The sequence below is a fragment of the Aythya marila genome (genome assembly GCF_965140915.1).
Source record: "Aythya marila genome assembly, chromosome: 2".
Classification (NCBI taxonomy): domain Eukaryota; kingdom Metazoa; phylum Chordata; class Aves; order Anseriformes; family Anatidae; genus Aythya; species Aythya marila.
The window spans coordinates 4,505,043-4,524,702 of record NC_139043.1 but is presented as its reverse complement, the minus strand read 5'-3'; the positions used below and the strand labels follow the sequence as shown (position 1 = coordinate 4,524,702).

The 19,660-nt window shown below is 38.6% G+C and overlaps 1 protein-coding gene across 1 annotated transcript; it reads left to right on the top strand.

Moving 5' to 3' along the window:
* The first annotated feature begins 68 nt into the window (after positions 1-68).
* Positions 69-19,437, top strand: AQP1 (aquaporin 1 (Colton blood group)). The gene is made up of 4 exons (XM_082753231.1): positions 69-580; positions 15,338-15,502; positions 15,913-15,993; positions 17,509-19,437. The coding sequence occupies exons 1-4, from the start codon at positions 191-193 to the stop codon at positions 17,686-17,688; spliced, it is 816 nt and encodes a 271-aa protein (XP_082609357.1). The 5' UTR covers positions 69-190; the 3' UTR covers positions 17,689-19,437.
* The last annotated feature ends 223 nt before the right edge of the window (positions 19,438-19,660 follow it).

Below are 19,660 nucleotides of genomic sequence, written 5' to 3'. Positions count from 1 at the left end.
CTATGTAGATGTTCTTTCCTCCTTTTGTGCAACACCCCTTCCCTCCTACAGACCACCCAAAGCCCTATAAATAATCCAAGGACTGTATTTTTTCTCCAGCTTTCTCTTCAGACCTCAGAGGGAAAATATCAGGCAGGAGAAGGGAGAGAGGAGAAGGAAAAGTGAGGAGGGGATAGAGAGAAGAGGAAAGATGGCTAGTGAATTCAAAAAGAAAATGTTCTGGAGGGCAGTGGTGGCTGAGTTTCTTGCCATGAGCCTCTTCATTTTTATCAGCATAGGCTCAGCTCTGGGTTTTAGCTTCCCAGTGGTGGGCAACAAAACATCGACGAGGTCTCAGGACAACGTGAAGGTTTCGCTGGCTTTTGGGTTATCCATCGCTACCATGGCACAAAGTGTGGGCCACATCAGCGGTGCCCACCTGAACCCAGCTGTGACCCTTGGCCTCCTGCTGAGCTGCCAGATCAGCATCTTCAAGGCGCTCATGTACATCATTGCCCAGTGCCTGGGGGCAGTGGTGGCCACAGCTATTCTGTCAGGAGTCACCTCCTCTCTCCCAAACAACCTCCTGGGACTCAATGCGGTAAGCAGAAACTTTTTATTACCCCTCTTTATTTATTTTTTTTTTTCAAGTAGAAATGTGAGTGCAACACCTGTAAGCTACAGAGGATGTGGGTGGTGGTGGTGGTATGGTGGTGAGCTCAGGCAGTCAATTACTTATTTAGCAGGGGGTCCAGTCCTGGCTGATGCCAGGGTAGATCTAGGGTAGATGCATTAACTGACATCAATTTAAGCACTGTTTAAATCCTTTTATTTTGTAAGAGATGTCATAGAGATGATCCTTTCTCCACACCCCCTTTTCAGATCTATCGGATACTATGGTTATTATCAGTTTTGCGAATGTTCAATTTTGTACATCCTTGTTGCTGAAAGGTGCCTTTTGACACCAATTTCACTTTGAAATCACTGGCACTTGCATGACTGAGTCCTTTTGCTGGTTCTGTAGGTCTCAGGTAACACATCTTTGGCTCATGATGCTGATTAATGAGTATATATCGATGTTGTATTCACTTCCATGAATGTGGTTCTTTTCCAATACCTAATTAATTGTTTGTGTAAGCTGATGATGACTGCAGTGAAAGAAGCTATGGGAACAGTGAGAGAGATGGGTAGCAGGAGAAACTCTATCACAAAAGGTGTGAGAATCACCTGTTGCATTAGGCAAAGTGCTAACATCCTGCCTGATACAGAATCCCAGCTGCATTTTCCTTGTTTTGTTCCCTTAGCTGTGCAAAAATGGGGAAGAAAAAAAAAAAAAAAAAGAAAAACAAAAAAAAAGGTACAACAACAAACCGAATTCTCAAGTGTAGGTTGGAAAAAAAAAAGAGGAAGCCACACTTAACAGGGGTGCAGGTTTCAGCCTTCTCCCATCCAGCTGCTCACAGATATTGACAGTCATGCTGCACAGAAAGTTGCCTGACTGCAGCTCCTCCTCCTCAACATGTTGTCATTTTGCTGTTGTCATTGTATCATAACAGGAGCAAAAGTGGTAGTTAGTCTTTTAAACATTAAATCATCCCATTGTCAGTGGATGTCAGTGAGATGGTCCTACAGCCACAGCAATACACAGAGGAGTGCTATAAATGGAAATTCCATTCTTGTCACTTATCTCACCTGATTCTGTTAAGAGTAAGTATTTCATGTCTTTTCTGTGGCCCCTTTCTTGCAGGACATTCCTGGCTGCAGTCTGAAACTTGAACTTATTTGAAATTTCATGCCTCTTAGATTTCACGGTGATATTTGGGACATAAAGCTCCAAATACAATATCTCTTCAGAAAATATTTTGGCAAAAAAAAGGAAAGAAAGGATGAAAAAAAATATGTTTTAGCATTCTGTGACATTACAGTTATTTCCAAAAATAAGGCAGTGAAGTTTTTGAAAACAAAAGCTGACATTGAGGTCATTCCTGAGTAGCCCAGTATCATCCACCCTTTTGCCACTCTGTGGGTTGTCCGCTTACCTCCCTTGCTGAAGCCTGGTGCCTGCAGGGATCCCATCATGTCATCAATCCAGAAATGTTGATGGGTTAATCCAAAACATTTTGGGGAAGAAGAGGGAGTCTTTTTTATTAAGTCCAGAAGTCTCTGGCTGTGTGTGTGATACGTGATCTTTCCCTCTGCGACCACTGACAAGGGGAACTGCTCGGCCGCGTGGGACAGGGTATCCGCCCAAGTGGTTTCCTCGAGAGGTCTGACTGCCAGCTGCCATTAAACACGGGAGGTCCCATTTGCATTTGGGCTTTGCCTTTTGCTTGCCACAAAGTGCTAATGGCTGGTTTCTTGCTCCATCCCAAAGCCTTGAAACTGGCCGTTTGTAAAGTGGGTGTAGGTGACCACCCCAGCCTTGTGCTCCTCAGTCGGTGATTCTCCAAATTACAAAGCTACAATTCAGAGTCCTGCACAAGGGCACCTCAGAAAAGAAAAACAGTAGACTCACTGATTTTGGTAAGCCTAAGAGCTTTTGAGATTCCTTGAATCTCAAAAATCACATCTGAGGGTGGAAGGCTTTTCCTCCCTCTAGGAACACCTCTGAAATATGGTCAAATTCATCCTTTCCAATACCATAAACTTGACTGTAAGAGGAAACATATGGTAAGTCTCCACCATGCCTATTTACAAATCTGGCAACACTTTCTGTGTTCTGTGGATTAATGGATAAAATGGTTCTCAAATATTGTGAAAAGCTCTGGTCTCAGTGCTTGTCATTGTCAAATGCTGAGATTTTATATTTTTATTTTATTTTATTTTAATTTCTCATCCAGTTCTAAATGCTCTGGATAAAAGAGCAGTGGGGGGGACTTCCCAGGAGATGGGGACTGCAACAGCTGTTTTTTTTTCCTTTGTAGTAGAGAACGAGAGGAAAGCACGTCCATTCATTTTCCACTGATGAGCTGGGACTGCCTGGAGAGGGGAGGGGAGGATCTGAGGGGGCACCAGGTCTGAGCCCAGTGCAGGGAAGAACATCAGGACACTTCTGCTTGTTCAGAGCCGATCACAATGGGGCGCATCCTGGAATCGCAGCCCAGCACCCACAGCACACTGCCTTCTTCAGCAAACAGGATAGGGGGAAACCACAGAGATTGTCTTTCCTGTCATGCTTTTTAACCTGAGGACAAGGAAGGGAGGGACAGAGCTGGCATTCCTGCCAGCTGCTTTGTCTTCTTGTCCTTCTTCTATACCTTCTTAGGAAAGAAGGTATTCTTCTATACCTTCTTAGGAAAGAAGGTATAGAAGAATCTATACCTTCTTAGGAAAGAAGGTATAGATTCACTACTTAGAAAAAAAATAGAAAGGAAGGGAGTGTTGTTTCTTTGGCAAGGGTGGGAAGAAGGCTTGGATATGTATGGCTGGGGCCTCTGTTCTGACAGTGCCATGGCCTTGGAAAGGTGCTTCTGACAGGAAAATCATGGTGGGAGCAATTTAGTGCAGTCAGTGGCTATCCAGTGTCCTCACTGATGCTGGGTGGGACTGCATGCCTGCACTTACATTCATCCTACCCAGCTGTAGGTCCTGCACTGAGGGGCCAAAGTGATGAGCTCAATTTCTAAAGTTCCCTTCCAGTTCACAAAGAAGGAGAGAAAAATAAAGTTACTTCAGCTTTTAGATCCATTCAACTCTCCTCTCTAGAGAAACCTTGCTCTCTTCCTTGGCTGTAGAGACAATTTGGTATGATGACGTTCCAGCCCTGAGAGTCTCTGTTAAGTACCTGAATTAAAGTATGATGAATCCATGCCTTACTGCTCAGAGGTGAAAAGGGGTATGAAAGCAAATGAAGCACAAAAAGCAGACATGGAAGGTACAATGCTGAAGAGAAAGAAGGTATCAGTACAAAGCAGGACTATCCTTTAACATGTTCAATATTAAGGTCTGTTTTACCCTGAGAGACAAACAAAATAGTCACATACGAAGGGTTTGATCTAAACATCACTGAAGTCAATGGAAATGTTTTTTAGTTACTTTGTCTGGTTCTAAATAAGAAATTCTGGTCAATATTCAGAGAGGTTATTGAATCTGTTAAGACACAACTTCCCATATATTTTGATAGTAGTGTGGCTGCCAAAGTAAAAACTTTGAGAATTGGAAAAGCTGAAAGTATGCAATGTTTTTTATTTTTCTAAATATTTGAATATTTTTCCTTCAGCGTCTTATATCTTTTTTATTTTTATTTTTATTTTTATTTTTCAACTGGATTACTACATTTTACAAATTTCCATTGGTAAAACTGTAAGAGTAGAGAAAATCTGATCCAGAGTGCACTCATCTGCCAACATAGTTGGCTATTGTCTAGTGAGGACAGATCTGTAGTTTGGGTAATGGAAGAAACTATTCATCATGGGCAATTAATGACCAACAAAGAGCTCAAGCAGGAAAGGCGGGTGAGAGGAGATGTCTGTACTGTAAGGTAACACAGTATTTGCTGTTCAGTAATGTTTATCTTGAGAACTTTTATCAGGCTATTAAAAGCATGTTGAGCAAATTTATCTCAGGGTTGGTTTTGTTGTTAATTTTGTGTGAAAATAATCACTTCATGAAAAATACAGACATTGCTTTACAATTTCATAATTTTAAATACTTTCTGTATTTCTGTATACTAATTAAAATGCCAGGAAATGTGCCCCCATAAGCTTCATTGGTCACAGTTTGAAAAACTCTGCCATGCAGTTTATAAAACAAAATATATTATTTTAAAGTTCCAAGTGGATCAAAAACTGTAGGCAAGAAAAACAAACCTGAAGGTAGTTTTGCTCAGGGTAGATAAAGAGAAAAGAAAAACAACCAAGAATAACAAATAGAAGAAATCTGTTTTCAGAACCGCTTCATAGACTGACAAATATTATTTGTGCAACTGAAGAACTTTCTAGAAGAGCCAGAGATCTGTGGTCAGCAGATTAAGAGATCTGGATTAATTTTTTAAGAAAGATGAATAGCCATAGATACCACTCCAGCAGTGTGGAAATCCATTTGTTCCTGGAACACTGGATTTTCAGTGAGATTGTGTCTCTGTCTTCTTTCTTTCACATCTTTCCCATCCTTTGGAAAGTTGCTTCAGGGGGTATCATGGATGATAGGAATCACCAGACTTTCCACATCTGGTCCTAAGCAACCAGCGATGGCCCTCTGACCATGGGAGCAGGACTTACATGCTTGGTGCTGATGACTCAGTGCTTCCCTTTGTGATTTCCCTCCCTTTGTGCCCACACCCTCTGAGTCTGCTCTCCTCCAGCCTCAAATTAAGCAAAGTCTGGTTGTGGTGTTAGAACTTCCAAAATAAACCCAGAGCTTGACAGAGTGAGTGGACAATTGTGTAAGTGATGCTGCTTTTCCTCTGAGTCAGTATGGAGAATTGTAGCTCCAGAGGTGCCGCTGGATGGATGAGACAGTAGTTGAGTTCCTGACCTCTTGTGCTTATTAAAACCTTCTGACGCCTTTTTACAATGCACATTATGTCCTGGGCCTTCCTCAAGTTTCCATACAGTCAGCCTCATTCTCCATGACATTGTCCTCCGACCTCCCTGTTTTTGATTAGATTTAGGGTCCTCCTGCCAAACTTGCCTGCGCTGGGACATCTGCGTACTTAAGCATCCAACCTGCGGCATGGGACCAGAAGTGGCTGCATTTTCTAAATGGTTCCTGTACATGAGATTAGTCCATGATTTTTAGTTCTTAACAAAGAGCACCACAACAATACCTCATTATTCGATTTCGATCTTGCAGCAGCAGTCTTTTATGGCATGCCAGCATTTTAGGGAATCGCACCATGCCAGGGAGGTGGGACACAGGAAAGGCACCTGCTCAGAAATGGCCATAGTCATGGCTGCTTTCTAACAAGCTCACCCAGACAAAGCAGAAATATCTGGGCTGAGATTTAAAACTGATGGTTATCACTCATCCTCCAGTACCTTTGACAATAACAGAGGTTATCATTCTAAATCTTATTAAACAGCTACAGTAGAGTGGTTCAAAGTGGGTTTCACACCATGAACAGGGTCCACGTCCGGAGGATCTAAGGATGACTGGTGCATTGTTTGAAAAGCACTCTGCAGGCATTAATTAAGGTCCTATTTGAATAGAAATGAAATAGATTGATGAAAAGTGTGCACGGAATGTTTTAAAATACTGAATTGCATCAGACCTAAAACAATATTATGGTTAATGTTATAATTCAAATTAATTCATGCTGGCTTTGTCTTTTTTTTTATTATTATTTTTTTAAAACACATTTTTTCCTGTGTTTGACTAGCTGTCAAACTAAGAAGGATTAAGTATGACAAAGAAGGAAATTCATTTTTCCACCATCCTTCCTGACTGGTGAATAAATAGTTAAAATTATTTTACTTTACCTGGCACCCTATGTATTATGCCATATATATTTGGATATTTTGTGCATTAGTATGCACATCTATCTTCGCACATGCTCTCACACACCAGAGACAGCTGGATGGATGGATGGATAGATAGAGAGATTTTTCAGATGAGATTAATTCAAATTTGTGGTGGTAAAAACAACATGTAAGTCATTGTAGCAGAGCTCTTATACTTCATCAGATAATTTGGACATTTGAGTGGGCTGAGAATAGCATTTCTTTAGTCCTAAAAAATGTCACTATCTGGTTTGTATTATAGCTACCTTTATGAGAAACATTTTTAAAAACAAGGATACCAAACTAGATCACAACTACTAAAGGAAGAAAAAATATGCCTTTAAAAATTTCCTGTTTTTCTCAAGAGGAAATTGCCTGTTTTCTTTACAGCAGTAGTACATTCTTGCTTATCTGTCATCCTCTAGCATAATAGGAAGTATTCAATAACAGAGAGATCTTTACCTGATATCATAATTAAAACTGTTGAAGAAATCTTTATTCTTAGAAAAATTCCAGAGTTCCAGAGTTAAAAAAAATAGACCAAACTATTACACCAATGCATAACTTCATGAATAGCAAACTATGTGTATATTATGTGTCTGTGTTGCTATATTTTCCTGCCTTTAAAATGCTGCTTTTTGATTAGAAACATGCAGTTATAGGCAGCCTTTTCATTGTGGGCTGACATTGTATCTGCCACAATGAGACATCAGGCTGTGGCTGTGCTCCTCAGTGCCTCTGGAATAATGTAATAATAATGCCATGGAGCAAGTGAATGTCTCCTGGAGGTTTTCCTCTCCTGACTGGGAGCAGTACATGGTTCTGTGAGTTTATTAATATACAACATGATGGGAAAGTACTACTCTTTCTGGCATTCAGAGCCAAAGCTAGTGTTGGTATTTAACTGCTGCAACTCCGCTGATGTCAGTGATGTGAGGTTAAAGCACAGTATTAACCTGTTAAATCAAATATACAGAGCCTGGCAGGAATCCTGGAGAAAACTCTTTAAACAGCAAGAGGGCAAAAATGTGTGCTGAAAAGTCTGCAAGGGGGTTCTCTTTTGGCATTTGAGGATAAGAAAGGAGCCAAGAAATCCTATATGTACTTTCCTGGTAGTCCTATGCATCCTTTCTCCAGGAACCACTGAGAGGTACCACAGAAAAACAAATTTTTCCAGGCTCTTGACACATTCTGTGCCAAGAGAAATCGATGAATGCTCTGAAAGCAGAACTGTGGCACGTTTCCTTTCACATATTCACAAAACTTCCCTTGAAGTTAATGATGACTGTATTTGAATTGAGGAATGAATAAAGTCAAGCTTGGCCCCTATTGCTTCCTTTGATATGACTTCTTACTTGATGAACAAGGTGGAGAAGGAGCTGGAATTGTTCCCCTAATTTCTGAAGTCCAGTGCATATATCCAGAGCTGTATTTTAACTCCGTGGAAATACCAAGTCTTGAATGCTCTGCACAAGACTGACTGTTTGAACTACCTCAGACTTGGAAAGTTTGAAAATTTCACAGGTTGGCTGTAGTGTTTGTCTAGAAGTATAAAATGAATATTGCTTTGGTGCAACTGCCAACAACCACACTGTGATGTTTGTGCAAATCTGGATAGTTGTTCCAGTAACAACTTTGAAAAGTAGATTGTATAAAACTCAAAATTCAGATATGCCCCCAACTCCCTATTGAAACACCATCTCCTTCTTGGCTGACAATACAGGCAATTGTAAATAACTTACTGGTATAAATAAATGCTTCAAATGTATTAGTGAAAATAAACTACTTACTTGTGTTTGGCTGGGTAAAGAAAAAAAAATCACTTTATCCTCTGAATGGAAGTGCTATACGAAGTGCTATACTTCTCAGCAACAACAACATTTCCCAGAGAAATTTTCCCACAGTCACATCAAAAAGTAAAAGTGCAAATGAGACAGTTAAACAAGTGGCTCATCTCCAACTGTCTGTGCTAAATGAAAGTCCTATACAGCTATTGACTTTTACTGTCTGTCATTGGCTTCATATGTAAGCTTTATGTGCTCGTTTAATATAAATGAAGCCATCACTCTTCTCTTTATGGCATACCAGCCTGCTGCAAGACAACTTGGCTAGTTTCTCATCAGCCTGAAGATAGGGTGGGAGGAAGGTTAGTCTTGTTCCTGGAGGGTGTCTGCCGTCCAAAGAATGGAAAATATGATTTGTGCTTTGGGAATTGAATGTGCCCCCTCTAGAGCTCTTAAGGCTGTATTTATAGGAAGGATAATCTAGCAGGGGACAATATGTTTTGTCCTTAGGTTCTGATAAATGCTTCTATTGTTGATCTAGGATATGATCCAAAGCAAATCCTTTGCTTCATAAGCAGCTTCATCTGAGTGCTTCTGTTGCATAATTTTAAGTGAAACTCATTAGATCTTTACCTGACTCTGCTTATTAAAGAAATGTGACCTTTCTACTCTCTGAATCCATAACACTCAAATAATGAGTATAGAAACATCCATTTCAGAGCAATGCTATTAAATTGCAAAGAAAGAAGATAATAAATGTAGTTAAACAGATAAAGTCTCAGAATACACGTTGACTGTCAATTAAATCAAAGCTTATATATATATACGGAGCTCTGGAATACCCTTCCAGCAGGAGAAAGGGGTGTCATCCAGACAGGAGTTACCAACTTATATTCATGATGGAGCCTGGAGCTGAAAGAATGAGAAGAGTCAGACAAAATTACTGGCAGTTTTAAGGGAAGTAGGAAGATTAATTTCTGAGATTACCTTTAAAGAACATCCTATTAAATAACTGCCCGGTTAAACACTTAAATGTTAGTTTGGTATAAAGAAGCATAATTGATATTTCCAGTGTAGGGATGAAGAAGAGAGCATGAGCCATTTAAACTCACGTGAAGGGTTTTTCTTATTAAGAAAAATAAGGAAAATGAAAGATAGGAAAATTTAAGCTACAAGAAGAAAGCATAGGAAGACAGATATTATTATTATTGTCATTATTATTGTTATTATTATTATTATTATTATTATCTTTTGAATAGCCAGCAAGAAATATATCCAAGGAAGTAGATTCAAATTTGGTTGAGGAAGTTGCCAAACATATTGCTTTAAGAGGAAAGTCTGCCGTGTCAGAAATAAACAATAACTTGGAATGCTGAAAACATCAGGCCTGGTGCAAATTGTTGGCTCTTTATTTGAGTTCAGTACACAAAGTCTGTCTGATATGAAGACATTATTTATGGCAGCAATGCTACTTAAAATGTTAAATTTTGTGTGGACAGAAGAACATAGTTCTCCTAGCATGAGCATTAAATACACTTTTATTGAAGGTAGCAAATTCATAGGTGGTCCACAACACTCTTATTATGTCCCAGACATACTGTTGCTGGGGTTCTCCAAAAGCTAGCCTAACATAGGGGATGGCTAGGATATTCAAAGGAGAGAAGACCCAGCCAACAGTGTTGTTATATATGTTGATATAGCTATGAGGCTTTGTTTTCATTTTTTCTGTCTTGAAAAAAAACTTTAACCATCATGACTTACAGTGAAGTGTTTCATAAGGATGGAGAAAAGTGACATTCCCCTACTGAAAAATAGATTTGTACATTTCCAGAGGCCTACCATTTTTCAGGAATAATGAGAAAATAATCCCTGTTATATGAAAGTAAGCTCAACCCCAGAAGATACAATCCATTGCTACGAGTTTGTTGGATGACATAGGGCAGGCATAGCATCACATGATGAAACCACCTTGCATAACAAACTCTCTTATCCGTATAACGGGAAACAGGTTTGAATTTGATATAATTTTATTTCTAATGAGAAAAATATGAAACCACTGGAGAAGTACACAGTTGGGTTTACCTTGGGCCAGTTTAATTTCCTGTCCCTGTTTCTCTTGAAGGCAGACAACTAATAAATATCATGTTGGAAAAAGAAAAAGAAAAAAAAAAAAAAAGGAAAAAAAAAAAAAGGAAAAAAAATAAAAGAAGAAAAAAACAACAACAAAGAAACAGAGAGAAAACATACCATTACTTTGCCCACATTGTTGCCTGAAGCTATGGAAGTCAGTCAGTTAAACATGGCAGCTAAGGGCACTTATAAGAAAGAAGCTTCTGCAATTCCAGTCACAAATAAATCAAAACTGTTTGATGTTGTAGAGAAATGGAAGTAATGCGACTGCTGCACATTTCCTCTGACCAAAAAAGCAGGTGCTCATCTCAAGTAGTTATTCTCATGGTCACGACTGGATAGCAATTTTTCATTAAATTTTGCATTCGGGTCTAATAGTCCTCACAATATTACCTCTTTCTTGGCTTACTCACCGTTACAGGCTGTATCTGTGTAGAGCCTTCACAGTCATTGATCCACCAGCTGTGCCTTCACTACCTATGTATGTCACCAAGTGTTTCTGTGCATTAACTTAGCTGAGCCACAGCAGGAGTGAGACAATTCTTTCCCAATTTTTCCCACAGGGCCAAAAAAATGAGGTCTCTCATGTGATAGCTCAAGACAGAAGAGACCTCAGAAGGTCTCCAGTCCAGCCCCTTGCTCAAAGCAGAGTCAGCACTACATTCAGATCAGATTGCTCTAGGGCAACAGCTGCATTATCAGATAAACCAATCTTTGAATGGGAAAATGCTGCCTCATCCCTATCTCTAGTAATGTAGCAAAGAAGGGTTCAGTATGCCTGAAGTATTTCTTTAGTTTCCAACCAGATTGAGCTTGGGATACAGAAGCTTTCTGAATGATGTGTGATTTCTATAAATTTATCAAATTCCACTGGATTTTTTTTTTCCCCACTAACCTGTCTAATACCACACTGAACTCAGGTAAAAATTGTGATGATGGGATTCAGCTCGCAGAAAGATACACCTCACTATGTTTGTCTACATGTATGCTTCTGCATGTGGTCTGGGTGCTATTTCAGTCAAAGGAAAATTACTCAGTGCAAGTTACTGCAGACAAGAGAGTGATTCAGCTGATCAGATATATTTATGTCTACATATAACTCTCAGATCTTGCCAATAATGTAACCCATTTATTGGGCATGTTTCTGGTGCTTTTTGTGTCAAAATAATAGAGTGACTTAGAAATGAATTTCAGTGGAACAATTAATGTGAACACAAAGGTGTACAGGACTGGATTGCCTCCTACAGTATGGAAACTTTGTTGGAAATCACTGTGACTTTCTGCATTTCATTTTATTCACTTAGAGCAGATTTAGTTCCTTAAAACATTGAATTTGCCTTTGAGCCTTACAAATCTGAAGCATGAATGGGATGGGGAATTAATCTGCTGTTCCCTGTCCTGTGACATTTTTTTCTGCAACCTAATGGGCATCACCCAAAATACAGAGCATGTGAGGGTTATTGGCCTAAGGTGAGAAGAGGCCAGAGATTTCCCCACAGATATATCAAGGGCAAAAGCAGCATCAGCCCATGACCCTGCCCACCTACCTTGTTGTGACCACCAGTAAACTGCCTACTAATACAGCAGAGCAAGTCATTGCAGTATGGGTACAGGTCACTGGAAAGGACTCCTTCAGTTCAACACTATAGTAGAGGTGACTACACCTTATGTTTCAAGACATTATTATATCTATTTAAGAACCAGAGACATGGTCACCTTAAATTCAGGATATAATCAATAGAAGAATACTAAATGTTAAGACAAGTAGTTGATATTTACTTTTGTGTATCTTTATAGACTCATGTAGTCAGGTCTCTGCAATCACAGAATCACAGATTCATCTAGGTTGGAAGAGATGTCTAAGATCACCTAGTCCAACCTCTATCTGTTATCTGGGTAACCCTTACAAATCTACTGTGACCAAGGACTATACAAATATAAATATATGCATATGTATATATATGTTCATTTTAACTTGACACCTCTCCTTGGTTATGGGAATATCAGGACATGCACCTTGCTACTACTCATGTTGTGATGGGATGTAGTTAGTATGGTAAAGGTGCATGATGTTCCATGTGTTACTGTATCCTGATAGGTCCAGGGTGCTGCTGTAGTGACACTATGGCTCTGACAAGTAGGCAAATAACCAACATCTGTGATAATATATACTGCATATCCACAAACCACAGCAAACGAGGACATCCAAGGCTTGCCTCAATTTGCAGTATTTTGGAACACAGCCCAGAGTTCTTGCTCTCACAAGGTAATCTTATGTCCCTGGCAGGCTGCGTAAAATTACATGCTACAGGAAAGCAAAAGGTTTCCTATGACATTTCCAGGTTTTATTTGATTCCACACAGCCCATCAATAACTGTTGATTAGCAAGGAGAATGACCTCAAGTCACGTCAACCTTAGGATGTGTTTTCCTGCAGGGAAAGGAAGACTATGATTTCCGCCTCTCAAAGATAAGGATTATCACAGGTTTTGAAAGTGTAATTTTGCTCTTATTGTCTTTCTTCTTTTCTTGAAGCCCTTCAAAGCAAAGAGAAAGACTTATGATAGGTCACTGTTTAATCATCTCAAATGCCAAGGTCTTTTCTAATACTAACATGAACACGTCACATCTCAGATCTAGACTCTCTGGGGTTTAACGGTTGCGTTATAATAGAGGAAATCCTAGTTTCATATCCACTTTGGGGAATCTGTATATCACTCACTCATTTGCAAATACACTCACCTTTGATATTGACCATTTGGCCCTCCAAATGTGAGATACAATTTTCCAGAGTCTATAGTACAAGTTCTTTTATATCAGTAGGACGTATTTGAAGACAAGATTGTTTCACAAATCCCACTGTCTTTGCAGCAAATAAAGTGATTATTTTAAAAGGATGATGGCAGAAGTAATACAATACTAATTTAGTGTTATATCAGGTGTTCAGTATGAACTTCTGGAACATGTAATTTTCATTGCCAGCTTATATGTATGTATATTTATGTCTATTTTTTTATTTCTCACACATAAGTCCTATTTGCGTTGAAGGTTTCATCAATTGATTTTAGTTTCTACTGCATGGAGGCTGAAGGAACCAAAATGACTATCATTTCAACCAAAATTCCCTTTTATGTGGATAAACTGCTTCTAATTTAGTTCTACATATTAATGAGATATAAAAATATTTATGCTTTGGATTGCCAAAGTTTAGAAATCAGTATCTTTTCACTCTTAGTAATGTACCTGATCAAATTTATATTAGCTGAAGACCCGGGCAGTATTTTCCAGTGTTAGGCATGTGATATTATCCTATGTTACATAGAAGAAACAAGAAAAGTGAACAGCAAAGGTGGAAAGTGAAGGAGTTTAGCTAAACATCCTTATATTTTAAGGTTATTCAAAGATTAGTTTTAGAGAAATAACATTGTAAAACCGTGAAAAAAAAATAAATAAAATGTGATTTCCCATTCTTTCATTACTCTGTGGAGATCAAAATAACATGTAATTATGTTTTTGTTATGTATGACCTTGCAATTTTTTGTGCAGAGGCTATGACAGATGGGATAACCTACTGATAGCACTACTCTTGAGTGTAAATTTTGCAGAGCTTGCTTCCTACACTGAGTCACTCACATTCTTAGTTTCTCTGGCCTCTGTCCAAGTTCATGTTTTATCCAACCCATGAAATGCAATTACTTCTGCTTAACAACAATTTATTCAGCTCAAATACAGGCTTGTTTTGTCTTAAGTAGCATGCCAGTGAATACAGAGATTAGAAGCAGATCACATCTGTTATAGCATTACATCTATGGTTTCTTGTTAAGCACAAGTTTCTAATAGTACTACTGATATATGAAATGTCTACTGTTTAATGTTCATTTATGTAAATTACTGTGGATTCCGTACATTTTACAAAATTTACATTATTAACAAACTCTACTGATTCTATGATTACCAATACAGATGGAATATCTACATCTGACAGTGTAAGTTTTGCTGGAGAACCCACTTTACTTCACTAAGAAACTGAATTGCTTCCTCCATCAGCCCTGTATGATTTCTATATTGTGGATGTTTTTTTCTGACTCCCAAAGAAATTGGGTGGGATTCAGTTTAGGTCTAAGATACACACAAAAATAGTCTTTGTATAAATTGTTTTAAAGCTCTAGTTGTAGTCAGATGTAGTTCATCTGCTGAACAGCTCATCCCCATTGACTGTGCTCATTGCCACCAAACCAAGTTTAGAGATACACTGCCTGAACACTGGCCTCTAGAGCCATTTTAGATACCTTTGGTCTCCTGTGTCACATCTGCTAGTTCCACATGAACACCACAAATATCCCTGGGTGTTTCAAACGCATATTAGATATATATTTTCAGGCAACTGAATCACAGTATAGGTGAATTAATATTCAGGAGAAAATCTACCCATGGTGCTTGCACTCTGCAGGGAATTGCCCACATGAAGTCCTTGTTCTGAAGTTTTCATACTGAACAGCAGAAAATAGTTAGTGATGGGAGAAAATACAATGAATGTCACTTGTCAATAACAGAGATAGGTACCTTCTTCAAGCGACCCAGAGCTATGAACCTTTCTTACTCTATTTGTATCTTCCACCTCCTGCCCCTGCTTGTTTGGCAATCTTTGCCAATGTCAAGTTGAGCAATGTTTAACCTGACCACAACATCCTCATTCTTAGAAGCAATGAATAAATGTCATGACACTAGAGTTCATTTTTATGGATAAACTCTATTGAAGGCAAATCTTTGACTCATTTGTCTTTCACACGTACACCAGCTACATTCTCATTGTGTCTAGTGGCTGAGTGTTCACTTTGGCTGGATGCAACAACTTTGTTATATCAACAGCAAAAGCTGGCTACATTTACCCTTATGTACAGTAGAATGCGTTTCCTATTGAGACACCAGATCCCCTGAAACTTTGATGTCTGGTTGAAGACAGATAGGAATATCAGCTGACGTTTTCCTTCTTGTCTCTATATAGCTTTCAGATGGAGTCAATGCAGGCCAAGGACTAGGAATTGAAATCATCGCTACCCTCCAGCTGGTTTTGTGTGTCCTTGCCACCACAGACCGGAGAAGGACTGATGTCTCAGGATCAGCACCTCTGGCCATTGGTCTCTCTGTTGCCCTGGGACACCTTCTTGCTGTAAGTTTTAGATCTCACAGTTGATATCTGCTATGTTCCACAACAAGATGGGCCAGTGAACGCAGGTAGATGATGGGCAACATGGTACTTTCATCCTTCTCCTTCCTCTTCAGAGGCTGTTTCTGCAACACACATGGCCCTGCTCCCTTGAGCCATGGAGCTGTGGCTCTAAGTGCTGGGATTGAACACTTGTGAGAAGAAGTCAGTGCAGTAGTACCTGATTCCCTGTTGGGACGGGACAGCAATGTGGCAAACAGTCTTTCCCCCCTTTTCTGAGTAAAAGTGGGTGGGATGAATGATGCTCTTATGTGCATCTGATCCATTCCGTAGGCAGCTACGTAGTCTCCTGTGTAATGAAGATGCCACGTGTGCCTCAGTACCTCACCACTGGTTCTCTTTTCAACTCCTAGATTGATTACACCGGATGTGGAATTAACCCAGCCAGATCTTTTGGTTCAGCACTGATTGCTAACAACTTTGAAAATCATTGGGTAAGTTGAAGAAATTAGTTTAGCTCACAAAAGATTCTGCATATACACGATCTTCAAGATCAGAAACATTTAAATCCATATCATTAACATTGAGTTGGTGAACTGCTGTTTCTATTTCATTTAAAAAAATAATCTCCTTTGCTGCTCACTAAGGAGACTGATAATTCCTCAAACTGAATTTGTATGTTCAAAGTAACACAGCTGATATTATTTGGTTATTTCCCATTATCTATTTATTTATTTATTTACTTATTTAACTTATTTTAAACTTTAAAGCCTCATTGTATTGAATCCTCTATTGGGCATATATTGCTTAAACTGAGTTTGCAAATTGTTGCTGCTTAATCCAGTCAAACCTAATTTAGGAAGGCTCCTAAACACGTTTATGAACTGAAATGGATCATCCAATATTTGAAAGCTAATAAAATGCTTATCTGCCTATTGTTAAGTGTTTGCTTATGCATAGATATGTGCACTGGAAACACTATAGATTTTACAATTATTTCTTGTGATTAAAATGAGGTATTTCATTAAAATTCATTTCAATAAGACTGAATAAAACAAACTAATATAAAAGCCCTAAATGAACATGTGTTCTTAGCTATTTAAAATTTAGTTTGTTTCAACTCTCCTACTCATTTTGGCAGCTATTTGCATAAGAATTCATGGAATTCCGGTGGCAGTACAGCATAGTTCAGAAATTGTGGATATGGAAATCATTTTAATCTAAAGATTAAAACACATAAAACGAGGACACTTGAAATTTTGTCATTATCTCCCTCTTAAACACTTCTATTGGGAAGCTAAGATAATGTTTCTAAAGAAATAGCTAATATTTCCAGAAATGTGTAGAAAAATTATTTGCCTTTGTAGAGAGAGAGAGTAAAAAAAGGAGAGGTACTAATTCATATTAAACCTCTGATATTGCTGAATAATGAAAACTTTTTTTCAGACCTAGTATCTCTTTGGTTGTATATATCCCCAAACCCTCCATTATTGTCAATAAATTCAGCCTATCCACTAAAACATTTTTATTACCTCTCCTTCCAAACTTTGTTTGCCTTATGTGGAATATCACTAGCTAAATAGTAGCTAGTAGCAAATTAAGACCATAATTACATCCTCAATAAGTATTACTTTCTAATCCACCTAAGTATCACTGAAGGTTACGCTGAGAAAGGAATCCAATACGTCTGCTACTTTTAGAAATTGTTCCCCCTCTCCCTGCCAAATATAGCTTGAGCAACAGTGATGTTTTACCAATAGGTACATAATTTTAAATACCAGATGTTGATAGCATAGTCACAGGTGTCCATCTCTGTGTCTGTTGTCCAATTCAGGGTGAGAAATTCCCAGTTTCTTGCCTATGTAATTAAGGAAATATTCAAGTGATAGCCTACACTTTTAATGTGTTCATTGGAAATATCATGCATAGAAACTTCAGAGGAGATTTTCAGAACAGCTTCAAATGCATTAATACCTGAGGTACTAACTGGGCTTGGACTTGTGTTCCAGATCTTCTGGGTTGGCCCAATCATTGGAGGAGCAAGTGCTGCCCTCATTTATGACTTCATCCTGGCACCCAGAAGCAGTGACCTGACTGACCGTGTGAAGGTGTGGACCAGTGGCCAAGTAGAAGAGTACGATCTGGAAGGAGATGATATGAACTCCAGGGTGGAAATGAAGCCAAAATAAAGAAGGACGGGGGAAAGGGGAGGGGGGAAGGGGGGAACATATGGGTTTCTGAAGATTTTATCAGTGTTATAGACTTTTTGTAAACCAGCAAGAAGTACTTTGTTGTTTTTGTTTGTTTGTTTGTTTGTTTGTTTGTTTTTAATTCAATATGGTTGTCCATTTTTTGCCCCCAGTCTTAATAACACTTTCATACCTGGGGTTTTCCAATTGCAAAGTCTACAGGCCAAGAATTCATTAGACACTAGTGCATGAGTTAAATAAATTGGGTTTAATTTTAACCCTTCCCTCACCACCACCAAATTTGCTGGTGTATTTTGCGTGGCTAGTTCTCCCAGCACATCATGCAGTATTGATAAAAAGTCTGTTTGCTGAAAGAATAAATACATAGGACAAAGAGCCATCTGTACCAATAATAGAGGTTTTGTACCAGAAAAAAAAAAAAAAAAATGTATTTATACAGACATGCAAGGCTGGTATCTAATGTCAGCAGTGCTTATTAAAAAAAAAAATAAAATCTTTTATCGTTTTCCAGAAGCATCTTTTGGAAGAAAAAGCCACTAATAACTATGCCTTATGTAGAACGAACCATAATTTTCTAAATGATTGATAATCTTCACGAAAGAGGACCAGAAATGTTGTTGAGCGTAACAAGAACCTTCATAGTCCCCAGATCTATTTACATTTTCCAGTGTTTGATCCTCTCTGAACCTGCATCCAGCCCACTGTGAAGAGAGAGAATATATGACCAAAAATGTATAGCTATATGAATTCCTGGGAAGTAATAACTAGAAATGAAATTGGAAAGTAATAGTAACAATGACAACAGAAACAGCATGGTCCTGATACATAAACAGGACATGATTGCTCCTGTGACTGTCTTGCTTTTCCTTGTCTTTTGTAATTTAACTCTACATTAAAAAAAAAAAAAAAAAAGCCCCTATCTTTCTGACCCCATTTTAATAACCAGTGCTATGACATTCAGGGACAATTAATAGATATACACACAGTATATTTTCTAAAAAGTGACAAATACGTACCTGTGTGTAAGTCCATTTTGGGGGTCATTTCTTTGTTTTATATATATATATATATATGTTTATATAAATGTTTTATACAGAAAGTTTAGTATACTGTTTTGTAAGAAAATAAGAGCAGAAGATAAGTGGAAAGAAATGCAGAAGTGCTTAGCAAAATAAATGACACTGGAAATGTAAAGAAAACTAACACTCTAAACAATGTGGAAGACTGTTTTCTGTTTTTGTGTGTGTGCTACTTTTGATTTCCTGAGTAACCCATAGCAGTAGCTGGTCTTACATACTAACTATAGAAGATAGGTCAAGCAGATAGGTGCTGATATACTTGTTCTGCACTAAACTGTTTTGCATAAGAAATGAGACCCAGAGAAGCCTATATAAAAACTGCACACTTAACCATTCAGACAAGCACCCCAGACGCAATATGATGGGTGTCTCCTGATAGAGACAGCATGGAAATAGGAATTGAGAAAGGGTTGACATGGGAATCCATATAGGTTGCATAATTTCACTGAGTTGAGCAGATGTACAATGAAAAATAAAAAAAAAATAAAAATAATAATAATAATGAAGAAACACCAGCAAACTGAAACAGAATGTGTTTTATCTTTCATGTTTACTTTTGGTGTCTTATCCCATGTATTGTTTATGTACATACAGCATGATTGGATTTTGGGGTGGTTTAAAAATAAACAAAATCAGTTGTGCTAACGTATGGAATGTTCATGATTTCTGCCTTTTATGTTGCTCTGCAACACAATTTCCTTTGCTATAACATTTTTCAAGTGCCCACCTCTAAGCATACAGCTTCCTCATGAGGGGAGCAGAGGGGCATGCGCTGAGCTCTGCTCTCTGGGGACAGTGACAGGAGCCAAGGGAATGGCATGGAGCTGGGACAGGGGAAGGTCAGGCTGGGTGTTAGGGAAAAGTTCTGCATC